The 26,202-nt window shown below is 40.8% G+C and overlaps 1 protein-coding gene across 3 annotated transcripts in view; it reads right to left on the bottom strand.

Annotated features, from left to right (window-relative positions):
• LOC149314590 (low-density lipoprotein receptor class A domain-containing protein 3-like) overlaps nucleotides 1-20,965 on the bottom strand; it is a 217,161-nt gene extending 196,196 nt beyond the window's left edge. For all 3 annotated transcript variants that reach the window (XM_089521439.1, XM_089521440.1, XM_089521441.1), the window contains exon 1: nucleotides 20,862-20,965. In XM_089521439.1, coding sequence (XP_089377565.1) covers nucleotides 20,862-20,895 — 34 coding nt within the window. In that variant the 5' untranslated portion in view covers nucleotides 20,896-20,965. The remainder of the gene's footprint in view (nucleotides 1-20,861) is intronic.
• Nucleotides 20,966-26,202: the final 5,237 nt, after the last annotated feature.

Raw genomic sequence — 26,202 nt, 5'->3', positions numbered from 1 at the left:
GAACTGGAGGCAATTAATAACTTGAGCCATTATTCATTTAGGATGCTATCCACCTTGAATGTATTCTTTCTTTTGGGGGGCAAAAAAGGAGAATATTAAATCTATAAATAAACAAATAAAAGAAGTGGGGCATACCTATTCCTACTCCATTTCTTGGCAGCTGTCTCCCTTCAGGTAAACCCCTTCTCCTTCTTTGTGATGACATATAGAAATTATGCATTTAGGATGAGGTGGGAAATACATGGCCCTCCACATGTTGGACTGAAACTCTCATAGTCAGTTCTAAGGAATGCTGGAAGTCCCAATAAAATCTGAAGGGCCATTCTTTGCCCAGTCCTGCTTTAGACAGTTAAGTGAGCTCCACATACATTTGTGCCCTTATAAATTTGCTAGTTTCAGATAAGCTCAGAGTGGCTTTCTTGTAAATATTATCAAGATAGTAGGGCCAAATAAAATAATAATGGAAGTGTTACCTGAGTAATAAAACCTCACACAAGATAAATTAAGCTCGACTCAGGCTTGCATCCTTCCGAGGTCGCTAAAATGAGTACCCAGACTGTTGGGGGCAAATTAGCTTACTTGCTAATTAGCTTACTTGCTGTTCACCGCTATGATCTTTGGAATAGCGGTATATAAATAAAACAAATTATTATTATTATTATTATAAATATATGGTCATTGTTATTATCACACACAAATAACACTGTCATTAAAACAAGCCCTTACCAATGGAAAACAAAACCAGTAAGAGGCATAGTCATTTGAGTGTTGGGCTATGACTCTGGAGGCCAGGGTTCAATTCCCACTTGGCCATGAAACCCACTGGGTGAGCCTGGGCAAGTCCCACTCTCTCAGCCTCAGGGGAACACAATGGCAAACCTCTGAACAATCTTGCCAAGAAACCGCCATGATACATCAAACTTAGGGTTGCTGTAAGTCGAAAATGACTTGCAGGCACACATGCACACAAAGCACTTGAAGAGGCACAACGTACACTACACAAATTTGAAAACACAGAAGTAGGTTTAGCAAAGGACACCAAAAAAGCATATAAGGAAGATCTCCCAAACTGTTCTGCATCCAGTGTGCATTTCTGTTTTGCATTTTTAAAATGAACAGGAAATATGTTCCCTTAATCAAAAATGCACCAACTGTAATTGCAAAAATGTTTCAAGGCTAAAATTTGTATCACAAGGGAACCTGCACATCTGTTACAAAGCACCAGAACCAGCCTCAGAATTTGTCATCCAATGTCAGATGATCAATCTTTCTTGTCCTTGGTTCACTGACTGATCCAAGAGTTTTCCTGGCCCAGTGTTCCAAGCAGCTGTAGATGTCTAGATTTCACCAGTGCTGTAGCTTTCCACAATATCCACAACTTAGCAAACAGAAAATGTTTGGTGCTGTTTTTACTGCATGGTATAGTTCACCAGGGCTCACAGAAAGAAGAGGGGGTCCATCAGAGAACACTGCAGCTAGACATGATGAACACTCTAACAAGGAATATTGTCTACAAGGATGCATGTTGTGTTTTTAATATTATTATTTATACCAAAAGAAAAATGCACTTAGGAGAGCTAGCTGAAGTGCTGCAGAGATAAAATTAAGTTAGATTAGGTGTTATACTAATCAGGATGCTGACTGAAAACCAAGCTCCCCCTGAGAACACACTAAGGATTGCAGCCAAGAAAACAATTAATAAATTATATGGGCAAGCAACCCCTCTGCTCAACCTCAGTTAGCACTTTAACATCCTGTCAGAGTGATCAAAGCTGCTTCTTCAATTTTCACATATAGTTTGACTCAGCTAATTACATGATAATATCCAATGAATCAGACACTTCTCCACCAATAATGTTCAGAAATTGGAAAGCAAGTGCCTGGAGGCCAACCTGAGGGCTCTTAACGAACTAACAGGCCAGGGTGTCCATAAAAGAAAATTATTAGAAAGTCTAAAAACTCCCTTGGCAGATTTTCAACAGTCCTATTAGGAATCTTCTGGAAACTCATTTTGATTAGATTATGAATTCTACCATAATTTGAATAGAGGCCCATCGCTGAAACAACAGAGCACTCTTTAACCTAAGCAAAATGCACAACCAATTTAACAAGGAGGAATGGCTAGACAGGTGAGATATTCATTTGATGTAGCAATGGGTCTTTTAAATAAGGCTTGCTTACAAAGCAAGATAATCTAAAATGCTAAAGTACATTTTCTTGACTCTCAATGATCTCAGCTTCTGATAATTACATCACATATGGAAGCCAACTTTTCAGGTTCAGTAATCAATCTATAAATAGAACAGATATGCCTACAATTTTGAGATTTCCAAAAACAAAAGCACAATGGCCTGTTACAGACTGCCAAAATAAAGCTGCTTCGGGTCTCTTTGGAGGTATGCTATTTAAACGATGCATGCATCCTAAGAGTCCAGAGGTTGCGCCAAAGCCACACTCCATTCCTAAGCACTGAAGGGCAGCTTTGGTGCAGCTTCTGGATTCTTAGGATGCATGCATCATTTAAACAGCATACCTCCTAAGAGACCCAAAGCGGCTTTATTTTGGCAGTCTGTAACAGGCCAATATGTATTTCCACCAAGAATTCCACAGGTTAAGCACAGGAATGTTGATTAAACAGTAGTTTCTTTTTGCAAAGTGTAATCTTAACAGAGAAAAGTGCAACATACTGAACAATATGTTGCGTATTCCATAATTAGATATCAAAGCAAATCATTCTGAAGAAACTTCCAGGATGAAGAGATGAAACTTGCTTTATGCATATATCCCAGGTCCTAAAATCAAGCCATTCATATTGCTTGGAAACATTTTTAAGTCCAATGTATCAACAAAAATTCTAACTCCCGAGAGAGAAAATCAGAAACGGACATCTTTGATTGTTACAAGAGAGCCAAGACACCAGCCATTCCCCATCAAGAGGCTGGTTCCCTACACTACCACACTGTTTCCTTCTATTTTTGACAGAGGTCCCAGCCTCCTCCACAACTTTCTGATGAATCTGTATTTAAACTCAATCAGGAGAAGACAGGACAGCTGCACATGTCAGTACAGTTGTCAAAAAAAGATTAGATCAACTGATACTCTTAACTGTATGTGGTGGTCATGTCCCCAAGGAGACATATTTGGAACAAGAACCTCACAAAAACTAACAACAAGACACCAATGAAGGCAATTATGGGTATTTCCCCCGCAAAGAACTTGAATACATATTGCAGAAATATTCTGACACTTTTTAGCAACAAGTAATTACAACCCAATAGAAATGTTCCATTGTTAATAGACTGCTAATGACCAAACAAACCTGAAACTTTTTTTTTTAACAACATGGTACCAACTACAGCCAGGAAATCAGAAGAAGATTAAGAATGGGGAGGGTTGCTATGAAAGAACTAGAAAGGATCCTAAAATGCAAAGATATAAATCTCAGCACAAAAGTTAGAATCATTCAAGCCACTGTATTCCCTATTACCATGTATGGATGTGAGAGCTGGACAGTTAAGAAAGAAGACAGGAAAAAAAATCAATTCAGTCAAGATGTGGTGCTGGAAAAAGAGTGCTGAGGATCCTGTGGACAGTCAAAAAAAGAGCAGATCAAGCCAGAAATCTCCATGGAAGATGACAAAACGGAGGCTGTCGTATTTTGACATATTATGAGAAGAGAGGACTCATTAGAAAAAACAATAATGCTGGAAAAAGAGAAAGAACTAGAAAGAGAGGAAGGCTGCATGCTAAATGGATGGACTCTATTATAGAGATCATGATATGAGTTTGCAGGAGCTGGGCAGAGCAGGGGACCTTAGAGGTGTCTCATCCACAGGGTTGCCATGGGTCAAGACCAACACAAAGGCAGTTAACTACAACAAAACCCCATTTTAAGTGCATTGATCATACTACACATTCTCAGATCATTTTATGACTTCCTCTTAAATATTTACACCTCAAAGGTTTTGTGATTTTGTTACCTGACTAAATTTTGGATGTTTTCCACACTGCATTTAGCCTATGTTCAGCCCAATACTGATTTAAAACACAAAAACAAAACATAAGCCCATATAATAACTTTTTAAATATATAAAAAAATCATTTAGGTTTTTATGGTACTGATTAGATATCATTCCCATGTCTCTTACCACAAGTGCAAATCAATTGCCTTTAAAATATCAACCTATTTTAGTTTAAAGCCCCTACAGCCAGTCATGAAATACTGTAACTACCAGTAACTAAGCCCTATAGATTCAACCTTTTAGAAAAACTTTTTTTAAAAGCCATACAAAAGCAATGGAATTATGAAGCAGAAGGTGTCACTACCTGGGGAACTACAGAGGGCCAGACTGTGATCTGAGCCTCGGGGCTTGAGGTTTCATACCCCATCTTACAAAATTTCTATAAGCATAAGTTAGAACATTATAGAGAACTGTTCTCCAGTAACCTATAACAGTGGCTACATGACAGCAGCCCCAACAACCATTCCCAATGCCCAGGGATGATAAGATTATAGTCCAAACTATTTGGAGGAATAACTCAGATCCAATCTACATTCTGGTTAGAATTCTTCTGCTGTTTAACAGCAAGTAGAAAAGAAGAGGTGTTTGCATTTTTGAATGTTCTGATTGCCACAGGCAATCAAAGGAGATACTTCCAAAAACATCTAAATAATGATACCTTTATTGGGCCAACCAAAATGTACAACTACATGTTGCAAGCTTTTGAAGTCACACTGGCTTCTTCATCTGGCAAACAGGGTAAAAATATTGACGATGTTAGTCATAGGCCTGCATTTTCTGTTTCTGGTCTCAGTTCCGATGGTAGGGAGGGCTATCCGCAGGCTGGCACCTCCCCCTTTGGCCATGCGGTCACTGGTAGATTTTCAAAGTCAAGGAAATTTAACGTCCATTTGCAATTCAAAGAAGATGTTTCTTGGAATCCAGCATGTCTCCTTGCTTTGTGAAGCTACAGGCTCTTATGTAGGTAGAGAACACTGAATTTCTCAAGAAGTCTTCATGTCTTGCATCAGGAAAACTTAGGTGGTGTAGAGGTAAAGGATGCCAATCAGTTCCAATATTAGAAAAAATTGCTTTACCTTTGTTGGGGGCAGTCAGCCCACTACAACCACAGATTCGTTATCCACATATTTAACAATCCATGGCTTGAAAATATTCAAAAACATATATAAATTCCAAAAAGCAAGCCTTGATTTTGCCATTTTATACAAGGGACACCATCATACTGTGCCGTTATATATAACAAGATTTGAGTATCCACATATTTTGGTATCCACAGAGGGTCCTGGAACCAAACCACAATGGAAACCAAGGGCCCATTCACCCTGATGGACCAAGCTACAAGAGTTTTTGTACTTTAATATTCACTACACAAATGCCATACCTAAAGGAAGTAATAAAGTGCAAAAAGAGTTGAAATACATTACTTTGTTCAAACCTTAAGTTAACTAACAAAAACATAATATGTTTGGGATTCTCTCTTAACATTCCATGAGCCAATTAAAAACAGTACAGTATTTCATAAGAAGGGTGTGTTACTGTATGTGTAGAATAAAATGTACAGGAATTATTCCAACAGTAATAGAGATGGCATATCCAACTTCTATTAATGACAAATGATGCTAGCCTGTAAAGTTTCCAATGGTCTATTTAAGTTAAAGGTCAGTAGGCAATCTGAGGCACAACACTAATAAACTATGTGAAAATCTGCCTTCCTATTTCAACACATTAAAATATATAACTTGAAGAAATGTTTGTTCATGTCCTTTTTGCCAAGACCAATAACATTCTTTTTTTAAAAAAGCCACTCTAAACTGATACAAAGAAGCTGAACATCTCTCAGCTTGACCTACAACTACTGTCAAATCCAACCTTTAACACACTGCTTTAAGTGCCTATTAACAAACCATTCATTTGCTGAAGAGAGGATACCAATAAAACAGAAGAACTGAATGATGATTAACCAGGGGCCAAGAAAACTTGCAAAACTCATTCTACTGTACTAGGCATGAAAAATGCTTTGCCTGTACAAGTTTTTAACTCCAAAATGAAAATAGTAAAAGGCACAGATTTTAGTATCTATGAAAAATGTAAACAAACACACATTGACTCTGCAAAATGATCTACTACCTGTCCAACATATTGGATATATATATATATATATATATATATATATATATATATACACACAGAGAGAGAGAGAGAGAGAGAGAGAGAGCACTTGGTATTTGCTGGTTTTTGCTTCTACAATCCCCCCTACCCTCGTGGATACCAAAATCTGTGGATGCTCAAGTCCCAGTATATATAATGGCATAGTAAAATGGTAAAGTGTCAGCGTGGCATAATGATTTGGGCGCTGGACGATGAATCTGGAGACTAGGGTTTGACTCAGTCAGAGAAACCCACTGGATGACCTTTGGCAACTTCACATGCTCTCAGCCTCAGGGAAAGGCAATGGCAAACCTCCTCTGAACAAATCTTGCCAAGAAAACCCCATGATGGGTTCATTTTAGGGTCACAATAAATAATAATAAATAAAATTTTTATTTCTATACCGCCCTTCCGTTGATCAGGGCGGTGTACAACATATTACAAAATACATACAACAACATTAAAATACAATATTAAAAACAAATTAAAAACCTAGTCAGCCAGTTATCTTGCCGGGAAAAAGAGGGAGGAAGCCATCAGGGGCTTTATTCGGGGAATGCCGCTCGAAATAAGAAGGTCTTCAAATCCCTTCTAAACTGAGCCAGAGAGGTGGCTGAGCGGAGCTCTGTGGGCAGCGTGTTCCAAAGGGCCGGGGCAGCGATGGAGTATGTCCTCCTCGACGTAGAGGTAAGTCTAGCCCCTGGAACCCTAAGTAATTGCTGCCCAGAAGTTCTGAGGGTGCGGGGCGGAATGTATGGGGAGAGGCGGTCCTTCAGGTATCCTGGGCCCAAGCCATGTAGGGCTTTATAGGTCATCACCAACACCTTGTACTGTGCCCGGAAGCGAATTGGTAGCCAGTGCAAGTTTTTAAGCACAGGTGTAATATGGCTGGCCCTGGAAGTACCAGTGACCAGCCGGGTTGCCATATTCTGGACCAACTGTAGCTTCCGAGTATGGTATAAGGGTTGCCCCATGTAGAGCGCATTGCAGAAATCCAATCTAGAGGTTACCAGAGCGTGTACCACTGTTTCAAGATCCCTCTGGGCCAGGTATAGGTGCAGCTGGCGAATAAGCAGAAGCTGATAACAGGTGCTCTTGACCGTCGCATTCACCTGAGATGTAAGGTGAAGCGACGAGTCATGAAGCACCCCCAGACTGCGCACGGAGTCCTTCACAGGAAGCGTGATCCCGTTCAGGACAGGTGGAACCACCGCCATTCCTGGACCAGGGGAACCTATCCCAAGTACCTCCGTTTTCTCTGGATTCAGTCTGAGTCGGTTTTCCCTCATCCAGCCCATTACAGACTCCAGACAGGCCACGAGAGGAGAGACGCCATCCTCAGTCACTGCATCAGTCGGAGACATAGAGAAGACTATTTGGGTGTCATCAGCGTACTGATAACCCCGCGCCCCATGTCTCCGGATGATCTCTCCCAGCGGTTTCATGTAAATGTTAAATAGCATGGGAGACAGAATGGCTCCTTGAGGGACCGCAGTTGTGAGGGCCCTCCTATCGGAGCACACGTCTCCCAGCTGCACCATCTGGAACCTCCCAGAGAGGTAGGACCGGAACCACTGGAGCGCAGTGCCCCCGATTCCCACCTCTGCCAGGCGCTCCAGAAGGATACCATGGTCTATGGTATCGAAAGCCGCTGAGATGTCCAAGAGTCACAATAAGTCAGAAATGACTTGAAAGCACACAACAAGAAAGTAAATATTTTCAAGCCATTGATCCATGGGTGCAGAATCTGTGGATATTGGTGGGGGGAACTCTACATATTGCACAGAAGTCTTAAGTTTGTATCATTTATACTCATTACTGTCCCAGAGCGTCAAGATGACCTGGGAAGAGCATTGGGCATTTAGATCTGATCCCTGAATAAAAATGTTGCATCAGCCAAATAAGAAATCACATTTTTCAAAGTTCTGCCACTTATTAATCAATAAGCATCTAAAATATTTGATAGGCACTGGTTCCACCATTAAATAAGGAAGGAGACAGCTAGTATTGAGGCGCCCTTCAGGGACAAAATGCAAATTATTTAGAGGAGGAGGATGGCAGTGGTAGTGGTGGTCATATTTTTCCACCACTTTGGGTTTTTTTTAATCTTCATTCAATGAAAATTCTTGGGACTATCTCTGAGGCTTACCTTCAATAGCCTAAATCCAGTTGCTAACTAGAGTAGGTCCAATGAATAAACTGCTGAATGTTAAGTGAACACTTAACTAAATCCCAGATTCATTAAGTTTACTGAAGCTGGGAGCAAATGTTAGATTTAGGCTGATGTCTTCTCTACCAAACTTGTCCCTCATCAATGAAAAAAATATATCTGCTTGTCTTGTATGGGGATCCATATGGAAAACAGCATAAATCTGGAAAATGTTCAGCCATACCAAATCACTTCTGCAAATGCTGACACATCAGAAAAAGATAAACATCCTCTCTCAGCTATCTACATAAGTCAAAGTATGTTCTACATAAGACAAAATTATGTCCTGAAGTATGACTTATATTTTAACACAGTTCACATGTACATTATCATATTAAAAAGAAATGAGTTTTTAATAGCTACGCCTTAGTTACTTACCATTTTTTTCATCCACAACAATATCTATTGTTTCCTTATTCTTACACTTTTAACCTATCAAGTGAAGTTTACTAACCCATTCACAGGCAAGACAAGACACATGACGTTACTCTACTTTCTACTCCATAAATATTTCATCTTACCTAGTAGCAACCCTTTGCAGTTTTCATTGTTTCTGAGCAAAAAAAAAAAAATGTATCTCCATTGCCCCTAGTTATAAAAAGACAGGATGTACAATAATTTTGGTTAGTTTTGCTGGGTTAGGGAAAGATCAAATGATTGAGGAGATAAAATAAAATTCTATCCTGAAAGGTCCTGAAAGAGGTCTGGAATACAGAAGCTCAAAGGCTCCTGAGCAGGTGTATTTAAGACATGAAATATGTTTTCTTCAATTACTTCACAGATTGGATAAATAAGTGTCCAGAAAAGATGGCCCACAGACAAGTAGCCTAGAAGCAATTTTGTCTGCATCCTGCTCTCCTGAGTCACAATTTTATCAAATTTTCATAAAGAGCGTGTTATCAACAACTGACGTCACTGCTGAAAGGAGGTACAGATATTATTAAAGCACCTAACTGTGACAGAGGTGCAATGTTTAACAAAATAAATGTCTTGTCTCTGGACCACAAATTGAAAACCTCTTTCCCTTGCCTGCAAGATACAACAGCTGTATGCTTCTAGTCTACAAACGATATTTGAAAACATTACTACAGGTCCCATTGGTCATGTTGACTAGGAGGGATTGGGGATCTGTAGTGCACAACACAGGTGCTATATTAAAAAATGAATTAATACCTTCCCGGTTCTGACACAGGTAGAGTATAAAGCAGTGGTTCTCAAGCTTTCTTGTCACAGACCATTTGAAATTTTTGGACAACTTTATGTCAAGATCTGTATTAACTTTGAGATGTACACTCACATAACGGAACAAGAAGTTACGAATTCATGGAATTTCACAGCGGGAACCAAACAACATCATCTCCCATTTGTAACCCTCCCATGCTGACAGCACTGCTTTCCCCCTCTTGCTAATACAAACCCATTACAGAAGAAAACAGAATAGAGGCACCCTTTGCAACCTTTTCCAGAGTAGCTGCACTGTTACAAACACAACAAAGATTTTTGTGACATCTTCTACACTAAAAAGAACACCTTACTAAGGGGAAGGAGAAATGCTGTAACTACATCTAGTCTATAACATACAGAATGAACAAAGGATCTTTGCTTGTGCAACAAAATTGCCAAAAACCAACTTGGCTTGTGACTACACCTAATATAATGTTGTGAGGTGCCTTGTATGATATCACAAAACAGGCTTGCTGTTTCTCCATTTGAAATCAAATACATTTCAACTTTATTTCTTAATAGTGCAAGCAACAGTTTCATTCAAGATCTAGGAAAATGTGTGCTTGTCTTTTGAAGAATACTTGAACAGGAAACACCTTCTCTCCCTGACAAAAGAATTTTAATTAGATTGCCAAGATGAAGTAATTTATTAATTGCATGCTATTATTTTATTAATGTGTAATTAAAATATTATTGATGTTGCATGTGTTTCTCAGAAGCATAGCTACGTTAGTCTGGAATATCAGTATACAGATGGATCTTGCAGCACCTTTGAGACAATCGAGATTACCAAACTACACACAACTAGTACTGCTATTCTACTTTTAGTGCTCTGGCTGCCTCCTGTAGCATTCTGGGGTTTGTAGTTCAGAGATGCCTGAGAGCTCTCTGGCTAAGAATTCTAAATGCCCCTCCCTCAACTTCAAATCCCAGAATGCAACAGGAGGCAGCCAAAGCAATAAAAAAGGAGTATAGTGTGCTCATCCCCTGACTGTGCGAAAGACATTGTAGCACAGCTTGGTTGCATCTGAGGAAGCAGACCAAGTCTATGAAAGCTTATGCTAAAACATTTTTCCCATAGTTAATTTCATAGGTGCTGCAAGATCCCTTTGCATGTGTTTCTCAGCACCAAAACACACTGCAGTTTGAGACCACTTTAACTGCCCCGGCTCAATGCTAGGGAATTCTGAGAACTGTAGTTTTGTGAGACATTTAGCCTTGTCTGTCAGAGAGCTCTGGTGTCACAATAGCCTACAATACCCAATATATTCAGTATTGGGGGGTGCCTTTAAGTCGTCTGTCAGTTTATGGTAACCTCACGAATTTCACAAGGTCTTCTTAGGCAAGGAGTATTCAGAAGTGGTCTTGTCTCTTCCTTTCTCTGAAATGTATCCTACAACACCTTTTGGCAAGTCATATTCTCTTGGTCTAAGAGGAAGTCAACAGCAAACCCTCTCTGATAATCATGCCAAGAAAACCCCATGATAGGTTCACCATAAGTCAGAAATACCTTGAAGGCACACAAGAGCAACAAAGGCATTTATACAGTAAGACAAACCTTCACCTACGACACAAAAAGATGGTATTTCATTTCTAGATGAAATGCTACATGTATAAGAACCCCAAGCCTTTGCTTTAGAAGAATCTAAGAGGTTACTTAAAGGATAAAACAGATGCCAAGCTTGCTATCACGTCCAATTAATATGACCAGACAAGGATCAGCTCTGTCCTGGAATACTCCCAGATGAGGCCATGAAAAAAAGAATTGAAACAACTGATGACACATCTGGTCTGCAATTGGACAGTTAACAGCAAACATGAATAAAGAGGTAAAAGGTTTCCCCTTCACATGAATGTCTAATTGTAACTGACTGTAGGGAGCAGTGCTCATCTCCATTACTAAGCCAAAGGAGCCACTGTTGTCCAAAGACGAATCTAGTGGTCACTGTTACCTTCCCACCGAAGTGGTACCTATTTATCTACTTGGCCTTTTACATGCTTTTGGACTGCTAGGTTGACAAAAGCTGGGGCTAGTATGGGAGCTCACCATGTCATGCAGCACTTGGCCTCAAACTGCCAACCTTCTAACCTTACAATCATCAGAACTGGTGTCTTAACCACTAAGATGCATCCCCAAAAAATGAATAACAGAGCTGAAATTTTGAATGGACTAAGGGGCTTAGGAGTATATCTGGCCTGAATGTGTGGGAATAGAAACTAACTACAAGAAGGAGGAATCCCTGTTGCAGGACTGAATAAACATAAATAATAGCCAATTATTATTTATATTTTAGCATAATTGAAATCAAAGGAAGCAAAGGAAGTTAAAAGCAATGCACCTGGAAATCTTAAGAGCATCATCTTTGGGACACCCTCTGCAATCCTGTGCTGAAAATATCAATATCTAGGTGTGTAATATCAACCCAGTTTCGCAAGGGTTCCTGTAAATGCTGAATCTGTAATCCTTTTTCTGTTGCCTGATGGACCTGTTCTTTAAATAAAATTACCTAAATTGATTTGATCTTGTAGTGTTGGTAGATATGCAGTGAAAAGTTTGGATCCAAGCTTTATAAACAAGTGTGAAGGGTGTTTTAAAGGCACCTCACATTGAACAAGTAATTTAGGCCCAAAAGCTGGTTACAATTGTCTTCAAAAATTCTGTTATACAAGTTCCTAAAAACTAAAACAGTGAGAATATAGTTTTTCAATGGAAGCTTCAACTGATTACACCTCTCCGTAAAAGTGAAATTATCATTCTGGGTTTTTCACTTCTACATTAGAGAACTACTGAGTATCAGACATAGCTACACAACATTAGAATGCCTTTGCACTTTGCTATTGAGGCAGAATGCCTATAAAGATAGTGCACAAGTGAAATTTTCACTAAAAGATGCAAACTCAACTAGAAAATGACACTGGCTTGAGAGGCACATGCCCATTATTAAAAGCGTTCTTGCAGGATCAGTTTGTCAACTTGAAAATTTTCTTCAAATGTTATAACCCTGCTATGAGAGCACAACATTTTTGTGAAAAAAAATCACTTATATATAATGAAATATTTGACAGTTCCTCCTTGCATACCATAACATTCTAGTCTATTAAATGAGGTTTTTCGGGTGCTGCACAGTGGTCTCCTAGTTAGACCTTAATCCGTTATATTACTAAGCATAAAATCCACTGGATTATAATTATCATTGTGTAGCCAACAATATACTCCTGATAATCTTTTGTAAAAATGAAATTAGCAATATGAGAAAACTCAATTCTCCTATTCACTCAGTGACTCTCTGTGAGATGTTTAGATTATACACTGAATAGATGCAAAGTACTTATCAACTTAGAGTTGCACAACTAATGCCCTCTGGTATAGCTTTGAATCCCACAATCTTGCTTTCTTGGCTCCATATCTCAAAGATAAGGATAATTAGTGCTTCCTGCTGTCTAGAGATATTTGTTAATAATTGGCTCTTAAATAACAGCAATATATCAACAGACACTTGCAGTAAATATGGCTCTGCTTCATCATTCTTTATTACATGTTACCACCACTTCTATTCATTTTACTAGCAAGTCATAAATTCACCCATTCTCCAAAGTAACTTCAGCACAATAATCTTTCTGACCATCTGTACATTCAGTAAACCAGCAAATAGAAGTTAGGAATTAAACTCATGGTTTGAATAGCCAATAGAGAGACATGCTGGACACTGATTTCCTAAAAGGCTAAGCTATACATTATAGACACCTTCCTGCATCAAACTGTACTGACAAACCATGTGATAAAGATGTTGTATGCAACACACACAGAATACATGGCTTCAGCCGACACTACCACTTTTGGAATAACAACAGTTAAATCGCATTTTAAACATCACACAACAGCATAGCAAGCTGTTAAACAAAAGTACTCATAAGACAACAGTCATTATTTGTAACACTTGTAATATATAATCCAGGCCAAAACCCAAAATTAGCACAGTTCTAATTAAATAATTAATCATTTAATAATGGTATATAAGATAATAGTGCCAACATGTATATTCGACCCCAAAATAACTCTGCTTATGTGTTTCACCTTAGCAATATTAAAATGCCTTCTAATGACCAGAGGTCCCTTGGGTGGACTGCATGGCTTTTGTGGTCTCTTCCAACTCTATGATTCTATGAATCAATCAAATAAAAAACAACATTTTAGGATACCCACTTTAAAAACAAATCAAAGAAAAATGTTTTGTCTCTTTCATGTTTATAGGCAGCCCCTCAACAATATATTAAAAGTTAAGAAACCAACATCAAAGTGACATTAACCTTATTACTGGAATACTGCTGACTACCAATAATAATTTAAAAGCCAATAAAAAGTTTGTTTGCATCAAAGAGAACACAATTGCAGAATACAAACATGAAAGTGGCATCTGTGGTCTAAATCCAATTGTAAAATCCAACCAGAGTAGATCCACTGAATTAGTAACATTTGTTCAGTGTTCACTTAACAAGTCCAGTTCATTCAATGGGTCTACTTTGGTTGGGAGTAACAACTGGATTTAGCCCTCTGTCTTCCACAGTAGAGGCAAAATAGCATCCAAACCCTGTGGAGTAATAAATTAAAATTAAATAATATATGCAGGCTGAGTCTCCGAAATTCCAAAATGTCCCCAAACTAAAACTTTTTTCATGGGTGGCTGACACCTGTGCTTTGTGACAGTTCAGGGAACACAAAATTTGTTTCATCCACAACATTATATAAAACTTTGTATAAAATTACTTCGGACAGTGTGTATAAGGTGAATATGAAACATAAATTAATTTTGTGTTTAGACCTGGGTCCCATCTCCAAGCTATCTCATTATGGATATGAAAATATTCCAAAATCCAAAATACTTCTAGTCCTAAACATTTTGGATAAAGAAGACTCAACCTGCAACACTTGTGCCCTAGTTGTGTTCTTTTTAAGTGCCCATGATTCATCACTTTTATGACAGTTATGCTGAAATGATGATCGGGAGAGGGACTGTCATTTGACAATAATCTGTGAGTAAAGTATTTATTTTATATGTATATATGATCATTCAGACAAAGTGCACACACGATTATATGAACAGGTTATCACCAACAGAGAAGATGAACTATTAGAGAAGCTAACTGACTAACATAACAATATACAAGAACCTGCTAGTAACACAGGGAAGCACTGTGTATACAATAATAAATCTGCAAATATGGGGGGGGGGGGGGGGAACAGTCCAAGAATTTTGTCTGGTTCTGTCCCCCCACTCCAATACTGTTTGACTCAAGAATACTAATTTAATCTGAGTAGTCTTAAAGGCATTTGAAGAACAAAAAACAAAACTAAAGGGTTCTGCCAAAGAAAATCTATATGTGTAGAAATTAACTAAATTAAATTATATCCCACTTCCAATTACCAAAGGACACTACTATGAAGAAATAAGGGATTAAATAAACCCTGGAGTAGAGAAGCCAGTAAAATTTCTAAAAGGGTATAAATACCCCACTGAAAAATGAGCAAAAAATATCCAAATTCTAATCCAGAATAATTGGACCCTGAAGCAGGAAAGCCAGTAACATTTCTAAAAGGGTAACAATACCCCACGAAGAGTTATGCAAATGTAAAAGATAAAATCATAAAATGATATAAAACACTAAAGGCCAGATGCGTTTCGACCTCAGTCTTCCTCAGCGGCCTATAACCATTTAAAATGTATTGTATCTGCTCATCAACTCACACAATGTGTCTGTACTCTATTCAAAAGCAACAAATGGACCTGTTCTCGACTCAGGCTTCTACTATTTTAACAGATACATCAAAATAAAAGTTGGACACAAACTGTCCATTCTATGAGGTGAAAGTTAAGGAAGTTTTCATTTAAAACAAAATATAAGCAAACATCAGAAGATACCTGGTGCAATACACATACAACTGGATACAAGTTGCCACAAGTTGTACTTAAGCCACACAATGTATTTAATGAAAACATTGATGGTACACTTTTATGGAAGAGAAAGTGAAAAGACACTTTCAACTTTTAAGATTCAGACAATGGTGATACAAAAATAGTTCATATTGCTGTGAAATACTCAACGTTCTACTCAAGTTGAGATCCCTAACTTGGTCTTCTTCAAATGCCTAGACTGCAAGTCCCAGCTTTCCTGGCCAATGAAAGTGATGGATGGGACTTCTGGGAGCGGATGGTACCATACTGTGAAAAACTAGATCAGTTTCCTAACTCTATTTTATCATTTTTGAAATTTATCAAGTAGAAGACTATACTCACAAATGAAACAAGAACAGCACATCCCCCCAAAATATATTTAAAATATTAAAAAATATTATGAAATGTGTGCCCTTTTGATTTTTGGTCTTGAAACAACAGGCTGTAATGCTGAGACCAAATAATTCAGAGTTTTCTAAAAGTACAGAAAAGGTCAGTGAGTTTGAAAATAAGGCACTCCTTATATGATGTAGCACATGACAGAACTCCCCAAGAGGTTTACAGTCACTCTTTTAACTGCAAAGCTGCTATAGCAAAGTTCTCCTTTTCACTTATAGCAATTTCTGCCAACATCTACTATAGCCAAGTATCATGCGTATGTAGGCTCATTATCAAGTAAAAAATTCAGACAGTTATCACCAACAGAGAAGAGAATGAAGATTTTTACCTCTAGCATCAGTATCAGCCTTCATTTTGTTTAAGTGTATCTACAAAAGGAGCTAGTAGAATATAGTGCAGCTGCAGGATTGCTGAATTGGTTTGCCATTCCATATGTATTTCTTCCACTTGGGCAAAATGCTCCAATGGTGAAAAAGAGTGTAAAGATGTACAACAGAGAAAGTGCTTAGATCACATACATTCTGTTGGTCTTCTCACTCAGTGCTTTTGAAATTATGTTGCCAGTATTTTTACATTCAATAAGAAAAGTCCTTCTTCACACAGCTTTCCCTTTTGCTACCAGCTGAATTCTTCAACTCCATAAATGTGTACGTGCTTTCAAGAGCCTGCTGACTTATGGCAACCCCATGAATTTCATAGAGTTTTCTTAGCACCATAACAGTTTTCTTCTCTGCTTGTAAATGCTTAAATCCAACTGTTTGTATCAAACTAAATGGTATCCTTCTGGGCTGCCTCTCTGGGATGGGACTTGGAGGTATTGTTTGACACTGGCTCCATTTCTTCCTGGAGAGGCGAACCCAGAATGTGGTGCTGAGGGACTTCTGCTTGATGCCCTGGTCAGTGGCCTGTGGGGTCCCTCGGGGTTCTCTGCTGTCCCCTATGCTATTCAAAATATGCATGAAACCAGTGGTAGAGGTTGTCCAGAGCTTTGGGGGTGTGATGCCATCTGTATGCAGATGACATTCAACTCTACTACCCCTTTCCACCTCAATCCAAGGAGGTTCTCCTGGTCCTAAACCAGTAATGGACTGGACGAGGGCAAACATGTTGAAACTTAATCCAGACAAGACAGAGGTGCTCCTGGTCAGTTGGAAGGAATAGGGATCCAGCCTGTGTTGGATGGGGTTATGCTCTTCCTGAAGATGCAGGTTTGCAGTGTGGAGGTATTCCTAGACTCAGCTCTGAAGCTGAAGGCCCAGGTCTCTGCAGTGACCAGGAGTGCTTTTGCACATTTAAAAATTGTGCATGCACTGCACCCATTCCTTGAAACGCCAGGTCTGGTCTTGGTGGTACATACCTTGGTTACATCCCATTTGGACTAATATAACACACTTTCCTTGGGGCTGCCTTTGAAGAGTGTTTGGATACTTCAGCTGGTCCAAAGAGCTGCAGCCACATGGTTAACAGGGGCAGGTTACAGAGACCACACAATGCCCCTGCTGAAACAGCTTCACTGGCTGCCAATTTGTTTCCGGGCATAATTCAAAGTGCTGATTATGACCTATAAAGTCCTATATGTCTCAAGTCCAGCCTGTTTGGCAGACCATATCTCTCTGTATGAGCCAACCTGGGCTCTGAGTTCCTCAGATGAAGCCCTCCATCACAAGCACGGTTGGTGGGCACACGAGAGAGAGCCTCCTTGGTGGCTGCCCCTGGAATTCCCTTCCCAGGGAGGCCAGAATGACCCCTTCCTTGTTGGCCTACCACCAACAGGCTAAGACCTACCTGTTCAAACAGGCTTTTAAAACAGAATGTTTTTAAAAGGACCAGCTTGGGGTGTTGTATCGTTTTAAAGTGTTTTAAACACTTTTATCTTTTCAAACTGTATTTTATTCATTTCATAAGCAATCTTTTTAATACTGTAATAATTTAATTCCATTTTAATGTAGCACTTTTCTAGGTTTTTAATTGTGCTAGGAAAAGAGCAGGATACAAATATAATAATAATAACAACAATACCTAAATAGACCTGTTCATTCAATGGGATTTATGTAAGTAATGACTTATTAAGTTTTCATTAATTCAATCCACACTCAGTGGTATTACCAATTGGATTTAGACCAAAGGTTTTAACATATATATCAGTCTTCAGTTTGCAAGGTCTCCTGTTTAGCAATGTTAAAATGCCTCTTCCATGTTATCCGCAGTTAAGTATTCCCCAACTGTCTGATCTGGTGAATCTGAAAGGGGTGGGAAGTTCTTGCCTTAAAGCAACAGACTGAAACAGCTTGACATCTGGTTCCACCTGTATTTTGTTCTTTCCGAGTTGGGAAAGTCTTTCAGGTTCTGTTTACTTGTATAAGTAAAGTACCTGTAAATATGTCAGGAATAAACTTTTTTGCAACATGGCCACATTGCCTGAAAAACCCACAAAAAACTACCTGTAAATAGTTTTTACTTTTTATTGGTTAAAAAGCTATTTTTATTAGATACATGTTTACTGTTGATAAGCGTCCCATTTTTATCAAACAGAGGGTTCTCTCTGGTCAAGAATGAAAGAGGATTTAAAGAACACAAATTCATATTCTTCTGAAATCTGTTCTCAAGCTGACCAGGGCTTTCAAGTCTTAAGAGCAACACACAACCACAGAAATGAATGTTACAACCAAGAAAAGTTGGTCAACATTATTACAAACACCAATCAAGAACAGTAGACAAAGTACCTTTGACACTGAGAGGGGACACTGTTGACAAAGCATGGCATACATCACATTGGGGGATAATCAAGTAAAAGTACTTCTAACATTGTGGGTGATGTGAAGTTGAAGGCTTTCATGGCTGGCATCCATAGTTTTTTGTGGGTGTTTCGGGCTATGTGGCCATATTCGAGAAGAGTTTATTCCTGTGGGTGATGTTATTAGGCCCTGTTGCCTGTTAGGCCCAATGAAGGTGCTGCTACAAGATCTCTTCGTCTACTGACACAGATTAACAGAACTGTGTCTTTTAATACAACCCAAAACAGAGACACTTTGGGAACAGAAGGGCCTGCAGTTCCATGTATAATTCTTAAAACTACACCAAGATAGCACCTAGCAATAAAAGTGTGTATTAATCAATGACAGATTTACATTACAGGCAAGATCTGAAGAATTCTGAGGCAAAACGAATCTGGAGTGAGTGGCCACTGTCTACATATTAAATAGCAGGGCTACTCAATGTAGTAGTATGGGGGCTATTGGCTGCTGCCCCACCCTGTACTTCTGAGATACATAATTGTAGTCAATGGTCACAAAAATGGTGTTGGCTGACTGGGGGGGGGGGGAATCTTACAAGTCCCACACATTAGATAGTTTAAGTAGTATTGCTTTACAGTGCTTCTTTGAAAGACTGGATAAAAGCACTTCTCAGGCTTTTGCATATGTTTCTACTATTTCCCTACCTTTCCCTTAGCCCAGGATAGAGCTCATCCAAGCAGATGATCTCAACTAGTGTGTTATAAGTGTCTGAAATTGTAAGCCGCTTTGCAAAACCTTAGCGCCACAACCAACTAGCTAATAATAACTTTTGTAAAGGGCGAAGCAACAAGCTCCTCACAGGACACTTTGACCACATCGCTGCTCTGCTGCGTACAGTTCACGATTATTGCAAGGCACCATTTTAAAGTTTACAGTATTAACTTTAGGATTAATAAAGAAGGTCCAAAACACACTGCAGAAATAATCCAGTTTGAGACCACTTGAACTGCCCTGGCTCAATGCTAGGGAAATCTGGGAACCGATGTTTCGTGAGACATTTAGCCTTCTCTGTCAGAGTAGTGGGCCACATTAAACTACAATTCCCAGGATTCCCTAGCACTGAGCCAGGGCAGTTAAAGCAATCTCAAACTGGATTATTTCTGCAGTGTATTTTGGACCGAAGTATTGGCAAAACCCTCAACTTTATTAAGGCCTCCCTGAACATAAGGAGGGATCCTGGGACGCCTGAAGATTAAATCACATAGGAAGTTTCTGAATTCCTTTAAATGAATAGGTTTAACAAACTACAATCCCCAGAATTCCTCAGTTATAGTGGTGCCAAACGGGATTGTTTCTGCAGTGTGTATACAGCCAATGCTAACAAACACACACCACAACACACCAAGAAGCCATGATTCCAACTCCTCAGGTATTGCAACAAGTCGCTGGAGCTGAATACTATCCCAGCCAACCTCAAAAATAAATTGTCACCTCAAAACACACACACACAAAAAGTTGCCACCTCAAAACAACACACACAAGCTGCCACCTCAAAACACATACACACAGACTTACAAAAGTTGCCATCTCAAAACAAAACACACACACAAAAGTGGGAGCAAAGGGCCTCCCAAGTTGTTGCCCGTGTTGTGGCTTCGCTGTGAGTGAGCCTTCAGGTCCCCGCCCCTCCAAAGCCCAGGCGAGGACACACTTGGGGTGCTGTTGTGTCTCACACACACAACGCACACACAAACCCCTCTCCTCCTCCTGGACAGCAAAGCCCTCCCTCCCTCTTCCAAACTGAGTCAAAGCGGCCACCAAAGTCTTCCCTGGCGCCTGAAGCAAGGAAAGCCCATCCCATGTGTGTGTTTGTGTGTGTGTGTGTGTGTGTGTCCCTTCCCTTTCCCCGCCCAGAGTGTCCACCAGACAGATCCCCAAAAGGAGGACCACCAGGAGCCTCAAAATGGAGGAAAGCAAAACAAAAGCAAAAGCTCAGGAAGACAACTCCAGTGCTATAAATCCGTGCAGTTTAGATGGAAAGGCTGGAATGGAGGGCGCGTCCTGGAAAAGGAGGACAGGAGGACAAGACGCCTCTGCCCCTCCCCCAGCAGCAGCATTAGCAGTCCTCCCTCGGTCTCCCATCCCGCCTCCCTCCCTCGCTTTTCCCACTCACCCGCCGAGCCCAGGAGCAGCCAGAGGAGCCACATGGCCCCCGATGAGGAGGAGCACTTTGGGGGCTCTTTCCTGGGCGCCTCTCGGCCAGTGCCCGGCCCAGGCCCAGGCTGCAGCAATGGAGGAGGAGGAGGAGGAGGAGGAGGGAAGAGAAGAGGGGGAGGGCCAGGGCAGGCTCCCGCCCAGAAAGCCAGAACACCCCCCCCCCCCCATGTCCAGCAAGCCCTCCTCGTTGACACACTCTCTCTCTCTCTCTCTCTCATAATACACATTCACAAAAACACACTTGATCATCATGCCCCTTTTCCCCAAGTTCCTCCCGGGTCCCAGGTCGCCTTCCCGCCCTGCCCACTTTTCCCAGGGCAAGCTCAGCCATTGCAGCTTTCCTCTGATCTCCGGGGAAAGGCAAGGGGTCCCGAGTGGGAAGGGAGATCCACGTCCCTCCAGGGCTGGGAAGCCAAGCCCCTCCGACTTTACTCTGAGTTGGAGGGTGGTTGCAGGGGCTAAGGTGGTCAGAGTAAACCGTGGGCAGAAGGGCTGCAAAGCTAGGCCTGACGTAAGTGCCACAGAAGTGTGTAAAATAGACATTAAAAGTAAAGTGCAAAGCTAAGAGTGAGGTAAGTGCCACAGAAGTGTGTAAAACAGACTCTAAGAGTAAGGCGCAAAGCTAAGAGTGAGGTAAGTGCCACAGAAGTGTGTAAAACAGACACTAAGAGTAAGGTGCAAAGCTAAGAGTGAGGTAAGTGCCACAGAAGTGTGTAAAACAGACACTAAGAGCAGGGGTAGGCAACCGTTTTGAGCCGGGGGCTGGGTTGCTCTCCCTCAGACAACTGGGGGGCCGAAGCCAAAAAGTAAATAATTAAATAATTTTTTAAAAAAATTAATATATAAATAAACCAGGACAAATGTAGGACAAAATTTTCAAATGGAAGACACTCTTTTTAAAAAATGGAGGACACGCGGAAAAATTTCTTGATTTTTTTAAAAAATGTTAATATAATTGCATGTTTCTGAGGCTTCTATAGACAATTGCCCCCCAAAGGCCCCAGCGGCAATCGGCAGCAGGACCGGGCTGGGGCCGGTCCCAAGGCCTCGCCGGGCCGCATCCGGCCCGCGGGCCGCAGGTTGCCTACCCCTGCTAAGAGTAAGGCGCAAAGCTAAGAGTGAGGTAAGTGCCACAGAAGTATGTAAAACAGACACTAAGAGTAAGATGCAAAGAGTAGGTGCAAAACTGCCATAGTTCCATGCCCTGGAATCCTTTAGTTTGTTGTGGCACCAGAGCTCACTGGCGGAGAAGGCTAAATATCTCACAAAACTACAAACCCCAGAATCCCATAGCATGTAGCCATGGCAGTTAAAGCAGTGGAAAACAGCAGTGGAAAACAGATGCTGCACTAGTCCAGCACTCAAACCACTTGGGAAGGTTTTCTCTGCTTCCTACCCTGTCTTAAATTTTCCCCCAGGGAATAAAATAGAAGCAGAAGAACCCAATGACAACATGGGAAGGTTATGGTTCTACTTCACTCCTGCTGAGCTGGATGGGGCCCCTTGAGACCACCTTCATCCTGAAAAATACTTGCTAAAGCCACCCAATGATTAACCTTTTTTAATGTCGTGTCTTTTTAGATTGTAAACCAGAGGGCAGGGAACCGTCTAATTAACCATTTTGTAAGCCACTTTGAGAGTCTTTGTGGCTGAAGAGTGGGATATAAATACTCTGAATAAATAAAATAAATAAGCCACTCTGAGTCCCATTTCTGAGAAAAGAGCAGATACAAATAACTATAATAAAAAATAACTGACAATCAGTAAAGCACTAGCTGAGCTAAGGCCGTTAAAAGGAGTGTAAAGAGGCAAAGTACTGAAAAAAAGGTTTAATATGAAGTACAGAACATTAAAAGGTAAGATATGGAGGACACTAGTCCTCCAGGCACAAACGTAAAGTATCAATTACAAAATCGCAATCATGTCAGCCAAATATGAACATGCTCCCAAGCCTGACTCTCTGACTCATAGACAGGCCCATAGGCCAAGGCCTTGCTCTCCCTCAGGCCTTCTTCCTGTCTCAACTGCTTTAACTTTAAGCCCAAACAGACAAGCCAAAATAAAGCAACTTTGGGTCACTTTGGATGTATGCTGTTTAAATAATACCCACATCTTAAGAGGCCAGAAGCTGCACCAAAGCTGTGTTCCAATACTTAGGACTGGAGCATGGCTTCTGGCCTCTTAGGACACATGCATCATTTAAACAGCATACCTCCAAAGTGACCCAAATCAGCTTTATTTTGGCCTGTCTGTTCGGGCCCTTGGTCTCTCCAGCAACCATCCAGAACAGGGGTAGGCAACCTGCGGCCCGCGGGCCGGATGCGCCCCGGCAAGGCCTTGGGACCGGCCCCAGCCCGGTCCTGCCGCCGAAGCCTTTGGCCTCTCGCGTGAGGGCGTGGGGCCTTTGGCCTATCAGGAGGAGGCGGGCAAGGGGGGCAAACGGCGGGCAAGGGGGGCAATTGTCTATAGAAGCCTCCCAAACATGCATTTATATTAACATTTTTAAAAAAATCAGCAAATTTTTTTGGGTGTCCTCCATTTTTTTTAAAAAAAGTGTCCTCCATTTGAAAATTTTGTCCCACATTTGTCCCAGTTTATTTATTTATTTATTTATTTAAAAAATTATTTAATTATTTATTTTTTGGCTTTGGACCCCCAGTTGTCTGAGGGACAGCAACCCAGCCCCCGGCTCAAAAAGGATGCCTACCCCTGATCCAGAAAGTTGTTTTCTAACTGCCCTCTGACTGGTTGCCTCACACCACAGTGATGTCATCCTCCTCATAGATTCCAGCACCCCTTCCCAGGGAAAAAGGCCCTGATCAATGGAGGGATTCCCATTTATCACACCACTACACCACACTGTAAAATATAACACTGTTTTTTTGGGACTGGCTCCATAATCGAGTCCAACACAGCTTCTGGGAGAAAATGCATTGCATCTGGCTGAAAGATTGAAGAGTGTTCAACTGGCTCTTGGGGAAGTGGTGCTCAGCCTTCCTCTTGAAAATACATTATAACATTCAACATAGCAGCTTTGGCGCACATTAAATCCTTAATTCTCTCAGAACCTAGTTCCAGGCCAAGGCTAGGGAAAGATTGGCCCATGAGCTGCATCTGCCCCCCCCCCCCCCCCGGGCAGGTTTTAGGGTTTTTTGGGGTGGGGGTTGCAGCTCCTAGTACTCTCCACAATTTTTATTTCTTTTTAAATGAAATTATGGTTAATTGCCAGAGTTTAGTTGCAAACTCTTAAAGAGCTAGTGTAGTGTAGTGGTTTGATATTTACACTGGGATTCAAGAGATCAGGGTTCAAATCCATGCTCAGTTGGAAACCGTTGGATGAATTTGAGCAAATCACACCCTTTCATGTCAGAAAAAGGCAAAGGCAAACCTCCCTGGGCCAATCTTACTAAGAAAACCCTGGGATGGGGTCACGTTAAAGTCTTCATAAATTGGAAACAACTTGAAGGCACACAACACACAACAAGTACATTTGAGGTTTGTTTATGTGCAAAAATAAATCTAAATTTGAGTAGAGAATTTAACTTGTTAATGAGTGCAGAGGACGTTTAATGAATTTAATAATATTTAATGAATAATTTATTAATAATTGCTTTCAGTTAATTTTCATCTATTTTACATGTATTAAGCCTTTTATTATTTTAAACTCAGAAATACTTCCCACCCATTCCTCCCAAAAAGTAACTCTCAAGCGTCTGGCCAACCTCAAATGTTGCCCCATAGCATTTGTACAGTCCATTCTAATCACTTTTCCAGTAAAAGAAAGTGCAAATTGAAACATTCCCACTGAATTAAGTGGAGAGTCCAAATACACACACACCCATGTATAATCTGACTTCCTAGCCACCAAATAACATGACCTTTCTGTTAAGCCATGTTGAAATTAAGCTAGTAGGGGGACGTTCCAGATGGGCCCTATTGGGCGTTGTTGTTATGCGTGAGGGGTGGCGCTTCCTGACACGACTTGCCCCTCGCACATAACGAAGGCGTAAAAATGGCGGTGCCCTATACAGATGGGTGCCACCATTTTGACGTGATGGACGCCTAGCATCCGCATGTCTCGGCGCCCTTGTGACACCGCAAGGGCGCCATTGGCACCTTGCGACGTCACAACAGTACCGCAAGAAGAACCCGCTTTTTGTGGGTTCTTCTTGCTGTGCAGGGAACCCCGCGGTTTATCCGCTGCGGTTCCCTCGCACAGCAAACATGGGTGCCGGCAGACCACCCTTTTGGGTGGTCTGTAAAGTGCTTTAGTCTGAACAGTGGCATGGTGGGACAATCTAATTATCCTGTTAGCTATCTGGCACACATGCATACCTACAGAAGAGGAAGTAACAGGAGTAAGAACTATTTTTGTGACTTTTTGGTTTGGTTTGGTTATAGTGGAATGTTAAGGATATTCTAGACAGCACTAGATCTGTAAATATGCATTATACATAAGCAGGGATACCAGGCAGCTTGGTTTCGTCAGAATAGGGAATTGTGTTGAATTATTTAGACGCGGAGAGTGTGTGTGTGTGTGCACTGTGCTGAACTCTGTTTACTCCACTGATTCACATTTATGAATGACTGCAGCTTCACAGAATTTTGTACATCTACGTATGGCACTTTGCCAAGACAGTTGCTACTTTCTTTGTTTGGCACCATTAGCATTTAAGAAATCCACACAAAAGTTCTTAATGCTGTTTGCTGTTATGTGAGTTAGTCGGTCTGCTGAAGCTGTAATACCATATTTAGAGGTGGACCTACCCCACTGAAATCAGAATTACTTATGAGTACACATGGATCAAGTCAAGGTTCATATCACATTCTTGTTCCCCAGTTTTTAGTACCTTTACAGACTGTAAAGCAGAATTATGTAGTTGCCTGTTAACACAACAATTCTTTGACTTCACTCAACTCCTTTTAGAGTTCTCTGTGTTCTCTTGTATGTCAAAGATGCCCATCTACCAATGTGGTATCATAGTTTTTTTTAAGGCTATCCTCTGTTGATTCAAATGCCACAAATCTCAACACAACACAGGGCCCCAGTTCCTTTCATTTCAAACCTGTATAAAAGATTGTTGTTTCTGTATGCCTTCAAGTCATTTCCAGCTTATGGCAATCCTAAGCTAAACCCCAATCACAAGAGTTTTCCTGGAAGGATTTCTTCAGATGCAGATTTGCCTTTGCCTTTCTCTGAGGCTGAGAGAGTGTGACTTGACCAAGGTCACCAATAGGTTTCCATGGCTGTGCAGGGCTTTTAACCCTGGTTTCCATAGTCATAGTCCAATGCTCAA

The sequence above is a fragment of the Sceloporus occidentalis genome, unplaced genomic scaffold, assembly GCF_023333645.1.
Source record: "Sceloporus occidentalis isolate IW3139 unplaced genomic scaffold, rSceOcc1.0.p SCAF_4, whole genome shotgun sequence".
NCBI classification, from domain to species: Eukaryota; Metazoa; Chordata; class Lepidosauria; order Squamata; family Phrynosomatidae; genus Sceloporus; species Sceloporus occidentalis.
The sequence above is the reverse complement of the archived record's forward strand: the minus strand, read 5'-3'. Positions and strand labels throughout refer to the sequence as shown.